Below are 16,370 nucleotides of genomic sequence, written 5' to 3'. Positions count from 1 at the left end.
GGCGGACGTGCAACAACATTAATCATAAGGTAGACACAAAACAACAGTTTCCATCTGGAGTTTCTTTATGGGACTCAACACTTAACTACACATAAACTCATCTTAACGTAACACACTTAACTTAATGTAAACATTCACTCCATCAGGCTCACGGCTATCAGCACCGCCCGCACTCATCACAGCTACCAAGCTGACCAATCACAGAGCTTGCACTACACATCATGGTGACGCGTAGTTACATTTTTTGAGAGGTGCGCATCAGGGCTATGCGACCACACGAAGGCTGCGCTGGAGCATACACATACACGTGCACTGGATGCAGAAGTATAAATCGATGTCGTATAAGTTGAAGGAAAATGAATGAATTTTACTAGGAATAAAATTATTAGGAGGAAAAATAAAATAATAGGAGAAAAGGTATTTCATAGCATTCTAAAGTGTCGTTATTTTACATTTATTGTATTCTTTAGGGTTGAAATGTGGTTAAATTGTTTATATTTTAATATTTCTTTACGTTTTTGCAGGATCCTAATCACATACATGATATTTTTCTAATGCAGCATGGACCTGTATAAGATTGTGACGGTATAATAACCTTGGATAAAAATATCACGGTTTCACAGTATCACCGTATTGTGATCGCTGCTCTAAAATATATTCTTATTAAATATCTGGGTAAAAAACTAAAACTTTTCCCCCTTAAACACAATATATTGTATTTTGTGAAACATTTATAATATTTTGGAGCAGTAAACATGTCAGGCTAAATAATTCAAATGAATCATTAACTTCTGCTGTCTTCATCAGTTTTAAAAACACTGTTTTCTTTACATTTTACAAGATATCTTTGGATATCTTTTCTGCTGGAGATACTGTTGTCCTAAAAAAACAAAAACGTAAATAAAAACTCTTACACATGTCTTAGGAACGGTATTACAGCAAATGTTGGCGGTTTTAAAACCTTGACTTTTCCAACCCGCGGTATACCTTGAAAACGGTTATCGTCCCATGCCTAAGTGACGTTCATTTATATTTGTGTGAAAAACACACATACACACATTGTTTTGGTCACACATACAGATCTTCCATTTCATACAACCTCCAGCATGAAACTCTTTCAGCTCTCTGAGTCCACTTTCAACCTCCTGCAGTAGAGCAACCTTTGGCAAAAGCAATCTCGCGCAAACGTTTCTGTCTCTGCTAACCAATTTTAACCTGCACCCGAACTAGCAGCTCTTTCCCAGGAGTCTTCGCTCTCTTTGCCGCAAGGAAGATTCTCTGGCTCGCATTTACCTGTCTTTTTTTGTGACTGTCATTGAACAAGACTCATCTCTGTCTCTAGTGCCAACCATGGCCCCGAGCCCTGCTGATGCGGTGGATCGTTACCTGGAAGCTCCAGGAGATATGAACGAACACATGCGCTTCCAGAAGGCAAAGGAGAGCCTGGAGGCCAAACACAGAGAGAAAATGTCAGAGGTGAGAACATCAGTAGATTTATTACCCTTCAGCTATATGAGAGGAAATTACAAAACAGTGTGATGATAGATGAACTGAGAAATAGTATTAAACACATTGACAGCATTCTATAAATGAACAATAGCGTATGAGAATGAAATCGATCAGCTTTGAGTGTGAGATTGCATTTATTCAGTGGTTTGGTGGCACACGTGTGTAAATAAATAAGAAACAACCACTGACTGTGTGAAGAGCTAACTTTCAGTTCTGGATTCAAATCTCAGGTTGTCAGTTTAAGAGCTTAGCAAAAGCCTCTGGTGCTACTTCTAAAACGTCACTTTAGAGCTTGTAAGTAGGGAATGCTGAGATTCTTTTGAGGAGTTCTGCAGAGTGTTATGAGACTATAAAGAGAGGATAAATTGCATAAAATTGTAATTAAGATTTGACTGAATTTCTGTGATGTTTGGTTAAATATACACTACCGGTCAAAGGTTTGCGGTATGTTTTTTTTAAAGAAAATTATTCTGTTCAAAGTGTCATTTATTAAATGTAAAAAAAAATAGATAAATTGTTAAATATTTATTAACAACTGTATGTAGTTTCAAATTAAATTACTACTCCAGTCGTTATTGCTTTTATTACTATTACAATTAATAATAATAATAATAATATTTATTAATATTAGAGTGATTTCTGAAGGATCATGTCACTCATATGACTGGAGTAATAAAGCTGAAAATTCATCTTTAAAATCATCGGAATAAATGATTAAATTCAGTTATAAACTACATTTGAACAGTTCTTTTATAGTGCAATAACATTTCACAATTTTACTATTTGTACTGTATTTTTGCTGAAGTAAATGCAGTCTTGGTGAGCACGAGAAGCTTATTATAAATCCTACTGACCCCAAACTTTTGAGCGGTAGCGTACACACATTCAAAAGCAAAAGTTAACTTTAAAAACAGTATTGAAATCATTTGAAATTAGCATTTAGTTATCTTATATATTATCACATTACAGCAGACAGCAAAGATATTTATTAGCTCTCCTTTGAAAATTTTAATTCATTTAAATCTATTTTTCATGTGCTGAAAAAAGTGATTTTTTTATCTATTTTTATTTTGCTTTTTCCAAAGTGAACAATACAGAACATCAAAACTAAGCAACAAACAAACTAATGTAAAAGATACACAGTATCTAAAAATAATTAAATAAAATAATAATACATTTTTAAAAAGGAAGGAGATACTGTTAAAATTAATGAGGGAAAACTATTTAGTCAAATCATGTGGTACTGTATTTATATGAATCAAAAATGGATTCCAAATCTTTTTAAATAATTCACCTTTTTCTTTCAATTTTCAACCCATTTTTAAACATATCAGTTTTAATAAACTAATAATTCATTTCTTTTGTCTTGGCTATAATGACAGTACATAACAACAACAGGCTAATAATATTAACCCTGTGGCGCTGGTGTACTCCATTTTTAAACTGAAACTGACTGAATTTACAAAAGAGGAATTTAATCATTGAATATCTATACATGTTTGTCTGGGTGCCAGGAAGATATAAATCTACCAAATGGAGAACAAATAATACTAATTTTTTCTGAGGGTATTTTCATCACCAGCTACACACAGAATAATAAATACAAATAAAACACAAAATAAAGGCTCAAAGTAGAATTCTCATTAAAGTCCACACAGACAATGTTGAGAGTGAAAGGTTTACTCTTAGAATAAATGTAAAACTGCTTTTATAAAACTGTTTTATTCCAAGCAAACTAAAGGAAAAATATTCTCCTGAAGAAAGAAATATTATAGGAAACACAGAACTTTCTTGCGCTGTTAAGCTTTAAATATTTGACAAAAGGGTCAATAATTCAGCCTTCAGTTGTATATGTTCTCTAATAGTCACTTCAGCAACATTTGACCTTTTAAAGGAATCATCAAATCAGAAACACACAACAACCTGTCAAAATGAATATTTAGTTCAAACTTTCAGGACAATTTCCACTGTGTGACGTTTTGAAAAATAGTTTGTTGTTTAATTGTATAGATCTTTTTCTTAGAGCGCAAAATTATCCATAATGCTTTGCATGTATGAGCAAGGAGGATGCTAAGAACTTCCGGTCGGCAGCTGATGATATTAAGAGTCACATTCGGACCGCTTTGAAGCGATAGTTTTAATCTATTTTATCTGCTTTTGACATCTTTGAACTAATACTGCTGTCGATCAGCATCACTCCTGGACTGATTATTTTAAAAAACGCCATCTGATGGGATGGAAAACAACTGCTGCAAGGGATTTTTCCCTCGTTGCCATTTAAATGAACCCTTGTCATCGCTAAAGTCAACATTTTCTTTTTTTTTTATTTATAACCAACCCAAACAAATGTAATTCACCAAAATGTTTGACACACACACACACACATAACCCACTGTACTGTCCCACTGTCCCATTGATTGAATAAGTGTCACAAAGTGAAAATAAAGTGTCATTTTGAAGTGACAGAAAAACACAAACCCTGATAAATACTACACAACACAAACTAACTAAATGAAACATTACTGCTCCTGCCTAGAATCAACATGCACGTGAGCCAGCATGATTTACTGCTCTTTTCGCACCGCCTACACTCGTCAATGCTGCCAAGCTGACCAATCACAGAGCTTGCGCTGTGTTGTTGCAACGTGTAGTTAAAGTAACGTTAACGTTTTTTGAGAGGTCAGCGAGCGTTGGCGTCAGTCACAGAAAGGGGTATGCAAATGTGTGAAGGCTACGCCAGACCATACACTGCGCTCAATGCAGAAGTGTATACAGAGCAGGGTCACATGACTCCACACGCGGTAGGGAAAGTAATTGAAGAAATTGACCTGGAAAATGTTGATTGATTATTGGTTCTGAATGTCGATTTCAATTACTTTTCAATTAATTGCCCAGCCCTAGTGTGTGTGTGTGTGTGTGTGTGTGTGTGTGTGTGTGTGTGTGTGTGTGTGTGTGTGTGTGTGTGTGTGTGTGTGTGTGTGTGTGTGTGTGTGTGTGTGTGTGTGTGTGTGTGTGTGTGTGTGTGTGTGCATTGAAGAGCTGCAGAGTACACTATAACAGCTGACAGGTAGGCTGTATTTCAGCATATGATCTAACAACAGGCACTGTATTAGGAGAACATTTTTCTCTCGCACTTGAACCGCATCTGACAGAAGCAGAACGGCTTTGATACACATCTTTCTTTCAAAATTAAAGTTTTGCATCACAAAAACACTCCGTAAGCCCCTAAAAGAGTATTGACATCCAGTTGAGAATGCTGCTCTGGCTGATGATGACTCTTAACGGAAGTTCTAAGCATCCTACTGAAAGGTGCTGGTCACTATCCATGCAGCAGCGAAGAAAAAGGTCTATAAGTCGCATTACTTTTATCACTAAAATTCAAACCATTTATAACACAGTCCAGATGAATTGTGGGAAACTAACATTTCAACGTACTGATTCAGTTTTACAACCATTGCAGATATCCTGAAACACAGAGTACCATATTACCTTTTTATTTTCGTTGTTTTGATGTTGGAGAGTAACTTGATAACCATTTTCCTGTCCTTCTGTTTCTCTTATCTGTGTTCAGGTGATGAGGGAATGGGAGGAGGCCGAGAGACAGGCCAAGAACCTTCCTCGTGCTGATAAGAAGACCATAATTCAGGTGAGCATTCGGCTTTTAATAAATGTGAATGGGATATGCTGGCTGATGATTCATGAGCAATAAAGTGCAGAGAGTAAACAGCGTTTATTGGTAATGTGATGTAGTGGCTTGTTGGACCTCTTATATAAAAACACTTAGCGGGGTTGCGGTTTAAGTGCGTTCAGATTTAGTAGTACGGTATACATCTCCCATTAAAGTGGAGGGGGCTTTCAGGGGATTGAACAGCTTGTGCTATTTTATTCTTGGGGATTAATGAACGTCTGCTGGCTTTATTGCTGTTTTTCTAGCGCTTCCAGGAGAAGGTGGAGTCGCTGGAGAAGGAAGCGGCTGGAGAGAGACAGCAGCTGGTGGAAACGCACATGGCTCGAGTGGAGGCTCTGCTGAATGACCGCCGCCGTCAGGCTCTGGAAAGCTACCTGAGCTCTCTTCAATCTGACCAGCCCAGGGTACACAAACACTCCTATACTTGACAAAACAGCGCTGTCTGCAGTCTGTTTGCATATGCAGGTCATTCGAATGAATTAGAAAGGAACTGGTTTAGTGAACAATTAAATGACTCATAAATGAATCTGTTTAACAATTGATCCACTGACAAACATATTTTACTATGTCATTTAAACAGCTATGGGTTCACAAACACTGCTATACTCAACAAAACAGCACAATCTGCAGTCTGTCTGCATATTCAGATCATTTGAATGAATTAGGGGGGAAAAACTGTTTAAGTGAACAATTCGCTGACTCATAAATGAATCTGTTAAAGAAATGATCCACTGACAAATGTTTAATGTAATTTAGGCAGCATCAGATACACAAACACTGCTATACTCAACAAAACAACACAGATGTGTTCACTGTAGTCATTTGTTTAGTTGTAATTTACCGTAGATTCTGACAACATGTCATTGCTGCAGTCTGTTTGCATATACTGGTCATTTGAATAAATTAGGGGGGAAATGGTTAAGTGAATGATTCAATGACTCATAAATGAAACATTTGTTCAACTAGGTAATTTAAGCTTTAATCTTTTAGGGATGAATTCTATGTCAGTGGCCATATCAATATCGCTTGATAAACTGCATTTTTAATGTTGTTATTGCTATAACACTGGGTTTCTTCAGGGTCTTAAATCTTTTTTTAAACAGGTCTTAATTTTCATTTGTTCATGTATTGCTACCCCATCTGGCCAACAAACATCCGATTACCAACAATCCATCTCAATAAAAGTTCTAACTTTTTATTGAAGAATGTGATTTTTAATTCTGTTTACCAAAATTGTTTCATTATTTTCCATACATTTGTTTAAAAGTTTAAAAGTTCTCTGTGTATTAACTGCTGAGGAAGCTGACCTGGACAGACTCTTGTACATACATTTAGTTTATGTATACAACTAGAGCTTGCCTATTTTGAAAAATAATTAAAATATATTTTTTATATTAAATTATTGTTATTAATGTGTTTTAAATTTATTAAATTATTTAATAAAATTTGATTTTGCATATAAAAATCTAATTTGAAAAGCCATTCGAAAAACTCCTTAGCATTTAGCCCTGTATGTCTAATATTTCATTCATAATGGTCTTTAAAATGTCCTTAAAAATTCCTAGATTTAACTTGCTGAAACCTGCAGAAACCCTGTAATAACAAAAGTGGGTCAATATCTTCAACAGCACAAATAAAACTTAATTTATCAGGTTAAAACACTTCAGATGTTTTCTGCTGGCCACTAGGGTTTTAATGGTCACTTCTGCGATGATGCAAAGTGGACTTGTGTGTGTTTCAAGAGCTAATGCCGCTGAAGAGATAATCTCAGTTTTTTTGTTGTGGAAAAAATGACTCCATACTTGTGAAATCTGCAAATGCAAGGGGGTTTTCATAAGCATGCTGAAGTTTTGCCGAAGTTTATAAAGATTATTAAACAATGAACAGCGTTATCCACTACCAAAAGTCAGCACAACAAACACACTTGACAATATGAAGAAATTTGTGGACAGTGCCAAGGCAAAATCTATACATGCAAAGTTCTGAAAGTGATGGCCAGCTTTCAGCATTGTTGAGGATTTTGCATTTTGTTGGCTTATAAAATTGTAACCATGCTTCTCTCTCCCTAGCTGGCAGAACTTTTCTGACATTTTATTTATTAGACATGTTTTCATTTGTTTCCTTTTTTATCAGGTCATAGGTTTTATTTATATAAAAGAAGGCTGTCTATAGAAATGAATAATAAATACAGTAGTTAATAAAGTTCAGAGATTAGTTCAGACTTTTTTTAAATCAGTTGTTCATTCCATGTGTTTGACTAATGTTTTTGCAATCATGCTCAGAAAAAAATGTATATTAATATTTATTGGCCGATATATCGGCTATCGGCTTCCAAATATATAGTTATCGGTTATTGATATCGACTAAAGTTTAAATAGCGGGCCATCCCAACAATCTTTTGAAGAAACAGTTTTTTTTGTTTTTTTTTTATCTTTACATCTCATTTATGTACACATTTCTACCAGTACGTTTGGTACACTCCTGAAAGTTAGCAAATAGTTAGCATCAGTTTTGCCTTCGGATACTAGCGCCAACATTTTTTCTCCTATGGTTAAGTATTTTGGTTGGTCTCCTGGACAAAAATAGGTGCATAAAGGCTAAAAGTTTAAAATAAAAGTGAAACCAACAACAAACCTGACCCCCTTCATGTTTACAAACACAAGCGCAGCCATTTAGAGTTCATTTCATGTCAGAAATTATCGGTATTTTGAAATGGGTGCGTGAATGGTTCCAGAAAAATGAAGATGTTCCAGATGTTTACCGGTATTACTGTGTGAAAGGGGCTTTTGTCTACATCACTACATCAAACCAGCTAAAAATTGTGTTCTTTTGCCCTCAAAAAAACTACAAATCTTAATTTTATAACATAATCTAAACAGTTATGATTGTAAATTACATATTGAATACTTTAGTAAGTGTTGTCATGAATATAGCCAATGCTGCTGATATGACATTCAAACATAATTAAATAAACAAATCGTAACACAAGCTAAAAAATCATCTTGAATTGTGTCCTGTCTCGCACAGCCTCGGCAGGTGCTGAATCTGTTGAAGAAGTATATCCGTGCAGAGCAGAAGGACCGACAGCACACTCTCAAACACTTTGAACACGTGCGGGAGGTCGATCCTAAAAAGGCCTCACAGATTCGGCCATTTGTAAGCTCCTGTCAAACTGTTCTTTCCTGCTTTAATTATGATTTGTGTAAATGCTTTATAACTTGATTTTGAGCCCCTGTGCTCTTAGGTGATGACCCACCTGCGTGTGATTGAGGAACGCATGAACCAGTCTTTGGGTTACCTCTATAAAGTGCCTCAAGTGGCTAATGATATCCAGGACCAAGTGGGTTAGTGTCCAGTCAATCATTTTATATTAGATTTTTGTTTTAATTGCACTTCAGAGACTCAGACTGGGGGTGATGGAAACGTAATATGTCGTCACAATACATTTCAATTTGTTTTATTTTTAATGTTTTATTTTTATTGTTACTCAAAACTGCTTTACTGTACTTCTGTTTCTATTTTGTGTTAAGTGTTTTAAAGGTGCTATATAAAGAGAAGTGATGATTATTATTATGAAGTAATTTTAAATACTGTGCTTGTGCAGCGGTGCTGGTCCAGCGTGATCAGGCTGAGGTGACGCAGCAGCTGTCGTCTCTTCAAAGTAAGATGAGGGTCAGTTATGGGAACGATGCCCTGATGCCGGATCTGCCAGACAGCACCACACCACTGGACAGCCTTCCTCCAGAGCAGGACGGCCTGGGCTTCATCCATCCTGAGAGCTTCAACCAGGCCAACACTGACAACCACGGTAAACATCAGCACATTCACTGCCTCAACCCATCTGTGCAACTTTCAAAAGAGCCAGTTTCAGGATCCTAAGATTAGATTAAATTCAACTTTATTGTCATTACACATGTACAAGTACAAGGCAACGAAATGCTTTATTATTGAAGTTATAGAATCGCCGACATGTCTTTAGTTATTGTTATTTCTGAGTATTATTAGTCTTGAGTAAAATATTTAATTGTTTCAGTTTGATAACATGTCATCACAATTTCAGCTTAGAACGTCATCTTTGAACACATTTAGAGCATTTATTTGCAGAAAATTACAATGAAAAAACAGGTCAGTATATAAATTTGTTAACTAATGAAGGTCTGGAAAAATGTAAAATGTTTAAAATTACTTTTAAGTGGTTTAATGTTCTAAATATTATTCTTTTCTGAAATTTTGATGAGGCATTATTGATTGTGAAACATGTTCTTATTAATGGCAAGTTCTAAAAACCAACAACTTCGTGTGGTCTTTTCATTTTTATCCTGAGCTTTATACAACTATATCGAGCTGTTTAATAATTTTGTGTCAGTCAGACTTAAAGAATTAATCATTTTATGGGACAGGGATACATCAGATAAGCCCCTCGAGGGCGCTGTTTAAATGTTTCCAATCTAAAATATATAACTTAGCATGTGTTTGCTGTGTTTCCGATAAAGAAAACACTAGAGGGCACTGTTTACATTTTGGCAAATCTGAAATACATTACTTAGCATGCGTTTGTTGTACGTTTCAGATGAAGAAAACACTAGAGGGCGATGTTTACATTTTTGTAAATCTGAAATACATTACTTAGCATGCGTTTGTTGTACGTTTCAGATAAAGAAAACACTAGAGGGCGCTGTTTACATTTTTGTGAATTTGAAATATGTTACTTAGGGTGCATTTGCTGTACGTTTCAGATGATAAAACCACTAGAGAGCGCTGTTTACATTTTTACGAAGATGAAATATATTACTTTGGGTGCATTTGTTTGTTTTAGATGGAAAAAACACAAGAGGGCACAGTCTACATTTTTTCTTGAATCTAAAATATATTACTTAGGGTGCGTTTATTGTACGTTTCAGATGAAAAACCTTTAGAGGGTGCTGTTTACATTTTTCAGAATCTGAAATATGTTACTTAGGTTGCGTTTTTGTGTACATTGCTAATAAAAACACTAAATAGCGCTGTCTACATTTTTGCAAATCTGGAATATATTACTTAGGGTGCATTTGTTATATGTTTCAGATGACAAAACCACTAGAGAGCGCTGTTTACTTTTTTACGAATGTCTGAAAATATATTACTTGGGGTGCATTTGTTTTATGTTTCAGATGAGGGTGCTGTCTACATTTTTACAAATTTTAAATACATCACTTAAGATGCATTTGTTGTTCAGTTTAAATGACAAAACCACTAGAGGGCGCTGTTTACTTTTTTGAATGGCAACAAATCAGCATATCAGAATGATGTCTAAAGACTATAGTAATTAGGCTAAAATAGATTTGAAAGAGAATGAATAGCATTTTTTTTTGTCTTGCTCAGTTGAACCTGTAGATGCCCGTCCAATTCCAGAAAGGGGTTTGCCTACAAGACCCGGTGAGTATGAACTTAATTTGAGTTCTTTTCAGCTGCCTCTTTCTTTGATTTCACATTATTTAAGAAATATAATCATATATGTTTTCAGAGATTCCAAAGGTTCGGCTGGACATTGAGGAAAGGCACAATGCTGGCTATGATGTTCGTGACAAGAGACTGGTACAACACTTTGTTTCACTTGACAATATATAACAATTATCTCCTTTACAGTCTGTAGTAGGTAATCGATGTGTTTGTGTTGAATCAGATGTTCCTCGCGGAGGACATGGGCTCTAATAAGGGTGCGATCATTGGACTGATGGTGGGGGGCGTGGTCATCGCTACTGTCATCGTAATCACTCTGGTTATGCTCAGGAAGAAGCAGTACACCTCTATTCATCATGGAGTTATTGAGGTGAGACACGTTTATGTGCGTTTCCATGCAACTGTGAAGGAATTGAATTTTTAGAAAACTTTAAAAATCATCAAAGTCAACACAAATGCATGAATGCAAGTGAATATCTGCCGGTCAGTGCAGATGAAGCAGAATGTGTGATCTGTTGAATTCCTGCATTGAATTCACCTGGATTGTGTCTTCTGCAAAAGCTTTGTTGTCAGCAATAAAACATTTCATTAAGTATAGTCTTGATTTTAAATCCTTATTCACTAATCATGGTGGACAGCAAATTGCTGCAAGCTATATTGTAATGAAAGTATAAAAATTTTAATTAGTACTTAAAAAAATAAATAAAAGCTTTTTACATAGTAGTAGTCCGGGATTTCTCTCTCTCTTTTATATTTGGGGAATTAAACTACATTTTGCTGTTTTTGTTTGAAGGGGTAGTTCACCCAAAAATGAAATTACCTCATCATTTATTTATTCTCTCGTTTATGAAACCTTAATGAGTTTCTTATTTTTCTCTTGAACCTCCCCAAAGAATATATTTTGAAGAATTCTGGTCGCTGGCACTCATTGAGTTCCATAGTAGAGAAAAAAAAATTACTATGGAAGTCAATTGGTGCCAGCAACCGGCATTCTTCAAAATATATATATTTTTTTGTGTTCAACTGAAAAAAGAAAATCAAATAGGTTTTGAAGTGAGAGTTAATGATGACAGAATATTTATTTTTGGGTAAACTATCCCTTTGAAACCATCAGAGGGTGGCAGCAAGTTCCTGTTTTAATGACTAAATCATTGAATCATTCATTCAAGCTATTCAAACGGCTAACTCATTTAGAAACAAAGTGGATCATTGAATAACAGGCTGAACTGATTCATTCAAAAACAGAATTGTTGAGGAATTAAATATTCTACTATCCAAGCTTTGTTTAGAACTATTTTTATAGACGAAAACACAAATGTAGCATATGAAATTTAACTCATTCAATATTTAACTGTTATATCCGCTTGTTAAGTGTGACGTCACAGGAAGTGGCTTCCGGTTCCAAGTGCTTTATCAAACTATATGGGGAGACTCATCAAATAGTAATAATAAATGTTTACAAAGCGATGGTATATTTCGAAAATCGCGATCACAACATGTATAGCCTGGCCTAATATCAGATGGCCAGAAAGTGATTCATATTTTATAAATTGTTAATATATTGTTGTCTGTGATTCAGCAAGTCTGGAGTCTGTTGTGTACACCATGATTTTATATCAAATTCACTTTAATGTGTGATATGACTAAAAGTGGTCATAAACTAATAATTTCTCAATTCAAATGAGTAGCAAAAACAGTAGAATGGAGAGACTATGACATCAATTTGTATGCAAAAACCCAGAAGCGAGTTAGCATTTTAGCAGTTCCGGTTCCCTTATCCCAAAGCCGATGAGTATTTCATAGTTTGTAGTATTTTCCTTAAGTTAGATGATTTCTTCACTTTGAGACCGTCATGACAGATTCTTTTGTTGATCATCTATTTTAATAAAACGATTTTACACTGGATATGGCAGCCTGTCCTCTTTCCTGCTCTCAGTTATGCAAATGTGTGAATAAAATTGTAAAAATGCATAAACATTAACTGTCATTTTAACGTGATCAATCAATATTTCGTCGTTTTTTCTTCATCTAAAACATTTAACTCTATCATATGTGCAAAATTTACACTCCTCAAAATTGATAGCATACTGTATGTGACTGTATGGGCTGCTTTTCGCTGTACTTTGTGTTGTATACATGCGCACGAAAGACTTATTTAAATATGTCATATGATGATGAGAAAACACATTTATAAAACATACAGTATGTGTATTAAAACTTACAACAACTGTAAAGCAAAACAACTGTATTTCCCATGGAAAAACTATCCAAAAGGCATGTAGTTCTATTTTGGGTGTTTTTGTATTTGTTTATAATATATAGCGTGGATTATAATATAATAAATCGAGAGAGTAAATCTTTGTCATGACCTAAAAATAAGCTTGAAACATTGTCTGTTGCAGGATGGTGCTGACGTAACAAGCGAGCACCCCAAAGTCAGTGTAGTACGTCTATAGCCTAATGTTAGCTTTTTAGTTCTTGCATTTGCATTTAAGATCCAAAAGTGATCAAATTTGTATTTTTGTGTGAGGGTTATCCGGTTGGACAAAACGTGTTTAAACACAGAGCTCATTATTTTCAAACTTCGAAAAGCCAATGGGAAAATCCTATGCGGATTTTATCGAGGGAACCAGTTTTATGCTTGCAGCTGATTGGCCTACAATGTGATGTCATAGTTCCTACACTTTATTCCATACGTCACGGCAAGCAGATAATCGCAGATTCAGCTGGCTTTTTTTTTTTCTTCTATTGTGTTTGGCTTAAGGCCGGCTCACACTGTTCGAATTTATGTTTTTTTATAATCCTGAATGAATGTAGCATCAGACTGTCAGACTACACGAACATGGCTCCTATGTCACACTGTAAGATCTCAGCAGTCATAAAGTCAGACTGATTGACAATGAAGATCCACTAAACAGGAAAGATAACGCCCCCAGAGTTTGACGTCATCCCCCCGTGACACTTTCACTATCCCGCGTTCTGAAATGATTCCTCAAAAAGGTCATAAGCAATCTGTAGCGGCAATTTTGCACACAGCATGTCTCAAACAACCAGGAAGAAAAAAACATTTAGACATTTCCCCATGGTCATTTAAATTAAATCACGTCATCAAATTCAGAGCTCCTATTGGTTCTTTGATTGACGCTCATCGCAGCTGTTGTCACACTGCAGGAAAGTGTCCAAAATCTTCTGACACTGCCTAAACTTCATTGGAGGAAAAAATCTGATCGCAATGGGCACTAAGTGGCTGTCAGTGAACATATCAAACCAACGATCAAAGACCACAGATATTAGCCTAGGATTTCAGGAATCTTTTAGGATTTCCCAAATTTGTCTCATGACAAAATCGTGGCTGAAATCTCACAGTGTGAGCAGGGCTTTAATTGAGCCCCTGCCTTCTAGAATTTTCTAGATGTGCTCACACTGATGTTTTTCTTGCTATATATCACAGCTGCAGCATTAGAAATGTTCTGGAAGTGGAATAAAAAAAATACTAATAAAGATCACCTTTTTTTTTTCCCCAGGTGGATGCGGCAGTGACTCCTGAAGAACGTCACCTGGCGAAGATGCAGCAGAATGGCTATGAAAACCCCACCTACAAGTTCTTTGAGCAAATGCAGAACTAAAGATCCACATCATCATCATCATCCCCCAAAATATCACCACCATCACCTCTGCATCAGGACAGAGAAACAGACTGACCCCCACACACACAAACACCGGTCAGCTCTGTCACCATCATTGGCTTCCATCACCTCAGCATTTCATCCAATCAAGCCAGCGCTCACTCAGACTGCACAGAAAAAAATGATGCATCACTGCTGCCCATCTGTCAGCGGGCCCGTCCATCTGTGCGCTTTCATGCCTGTCCATCACAGCACTGTTGCCGAGAATGAAGCCGTTTTCTTTTGCCCTTCTAAACTTACCCATGATCCTCCTGTCCACCATGCTTTAGTTTCGTTTCACCCTCTCTCTCTTGCTTGATCATTTTTGTTCCCCTTCCAGAAACTTCTAGAAGCACTTGCTCTTTTGTTTTGCACGTTTCCTTCCTTCCTTTTTCCCGGGCACTCAGATGACGCAGTGCTGTGTTCGGCTTCAATCCCAGACGCAGAATAATGTATTCATCAATCAATACGCTTCTCATTCAGGTTATTTTTTTTCTCTGGAAACAAAAAAATATATATTTAAAAACTAGTAAAAACGAAAAAAATTATAAAAAGAACAAAAAAAAAACCACAGAGATCAGAAATGAATGTTTGTTTTTATTTTGTGTGTAATATGTATTGAATTAAGGCAGAAATTAGCTGTATCTATATAGTGCATGGCAATTTTAACAGAGAGAGAGACAGGTTCTGGATCCAAAGGCAGATTTTTGACCGCTCTCTCTCTCTTTCTCGTGTAGAGATTTTAGCTGGATTGTACATTTTATCGTCTTCTTGTGATCACATTTTAAATAAGTGAGAGAAAATGATCAAATAATTCTGCTTGGCTACATCCTCACAAGGACATGTTTTAATGAAAGTGTGCTCTCTTACTTTCTTTCCTTTAGACCAGAGGTGTCCAAACTCGATCCTGGAGGGCTGGTGTCCTGCATATTTGAGTTCCAACTCCATTTAAACACACCTGAAGCAGCTTATCAAGCTCTTTAGGTATACTAGAAACTTCAGGCAGGTCTGTAGAAGGAAGTTGGAGCTAAACTATGCAGGACACCGGCCCTCCAGGACCAAGTTTGAGCTCCCCTGCTTTAGACCATGCCACGCACACTTAATGGTTGCATGGGGCTGGAAAAAGATGTATGTATTGTATTATGAAGTGTAATATTAGCCCATGTTTTGGTTCAACACTCTACGCACTTGGCAGTTTAATTTTTTTAAAGGGGTCAAAGACACCCTATTTGCCTCATGAAGTTTTACTCCATGTCAGGATTTGGTTATGGGGCCTGGATTAGAGAAGGGAGGTAATAGAAGTGGTGGGATTTTGCTTCAGAAATAGCCACCATTTTTCAATCGTGTTTTTGTTTGTTTGTCCCACTTTCCCCGTCTTTATATTCCACTCCCAGTGTCTGTGATATTCACGAACACTTTTTGGGATAGAAACTCCTCACCTCTCTTTTATCCTTTCACTGAAGTATCTCATAGCACCTTACAGGCCAGAGCAGGTGGGAAGGAATCGCTAAGATAGGATGTAATGAGTCGCTCTGATGTTGATGGAAGTTGTAAAAAATCTGTTGAATGAAACACAGCCATTAAACCAGTCAAACATTGTGCAGTTTTGTCACAGTGCACACTGCTCATTACGTTCCTGTATAGAATTACCTTAGCTCCAAAATCTGGTGTTGTGCTGATTTGTGGATGCTCCAAGCGAGTGTCTGTGGTCAGTAGGGAACAGAGAAAGCTCTTTCTGTGACGTTTTCCTTCGCTATCTATTCCCATCATTGGCTCAGAAGGGGGGAAAAAAGCTTTCTACAACACTGTAACCCATGAATAAAGTTTTGAATGTACATACAAAATGCTGTGATTGCCATCATTTAGTCAAAGGGTGTGTTTGTACGAAGTCATGCTAGGGCCATACATGTGTATATATATATATACTTGCAAAATAAATGTAAATCTCCAGAAACCGCAAAGCGAAAATTTATAACAAAAAAACTGCAAATAAAAAAGTTTCACTTTTCGACTTTTGGAGATCGGAGCTCAATATTAAATTTTTTTCTTTTGCAAAACTTTCCTTTAAT

General features: G+C 36.2%; 1 protein-coding gene across 2 annotated transcripts in view; it reads left to right on the top strand.

The window, feature by feature from the left end:
* appb (amyloid beta (A4) precursor protein b) overlaps positions 1-16,145 on the top strand; it is a 46,257-nt gene extending 30,112 nt beyond the window's left edge. For both annotated transcript variants that reach the window (XM_056465620.1, XM_056465619.1), the window contains 10 exons: positions 1,343-1,476; positions 5,081-5,155; positions 5,443-5,601; positions 8,225-8,353; positions 8,442-8,541; positions 8,802-9,005; positions 10,559-10,612; positions 10,701-10,771; positions 10,860-11,006; positions 14,161-16,145. In XM_056465620.1, coding sequence (XP_056321595.1) covers positions 1,343-1,476; positions 5,081-5,155; positions 5,443-5,601; positions 8,225-8,353; positions 8,442-8,541; positions 8,802-9,005; positions 10,559-10,612; positions 10,701-10,771; positions 10,860-11,006; positions 14,161-14,262 — 1,175 coding nt within the window. In that variant the 3' untranslated portion in view covers positions 14,263-16,145. The remainder of the gene's footprint in view (positions 1-1,342; positions 1,477-5,080; positions 5,156-5,442; positions 5,602-8,224; positions 8,354-8,441; positions 8,542-8,801; positions 9,006-10,558; positions 10,613-10,700; positions 10,772-10,859; positions 11,007-14,160) is intronic.
* The last annotated feature ends 225 nt before the right edge of the window (positions 16,146-16,370 follow it).

This window comes from Danio aesculapii, chromosome 9 (assembly GCF_903798145.1).
Source record: "Danio aesculapii chromosome 9, fDanAes4.1, whole genome shotgun sequence".
Taxonomy (NCBI): Eukaryota; Metazoa; Chordata; class Actinopteri; order Cypriniformes; family Danionidae; genus Danio; species Danio aesculapii.
Note: the sequence above shows the minus strand (reverse complement) of the source record. Positions and strands in the feature narration are given on the sequence as shown.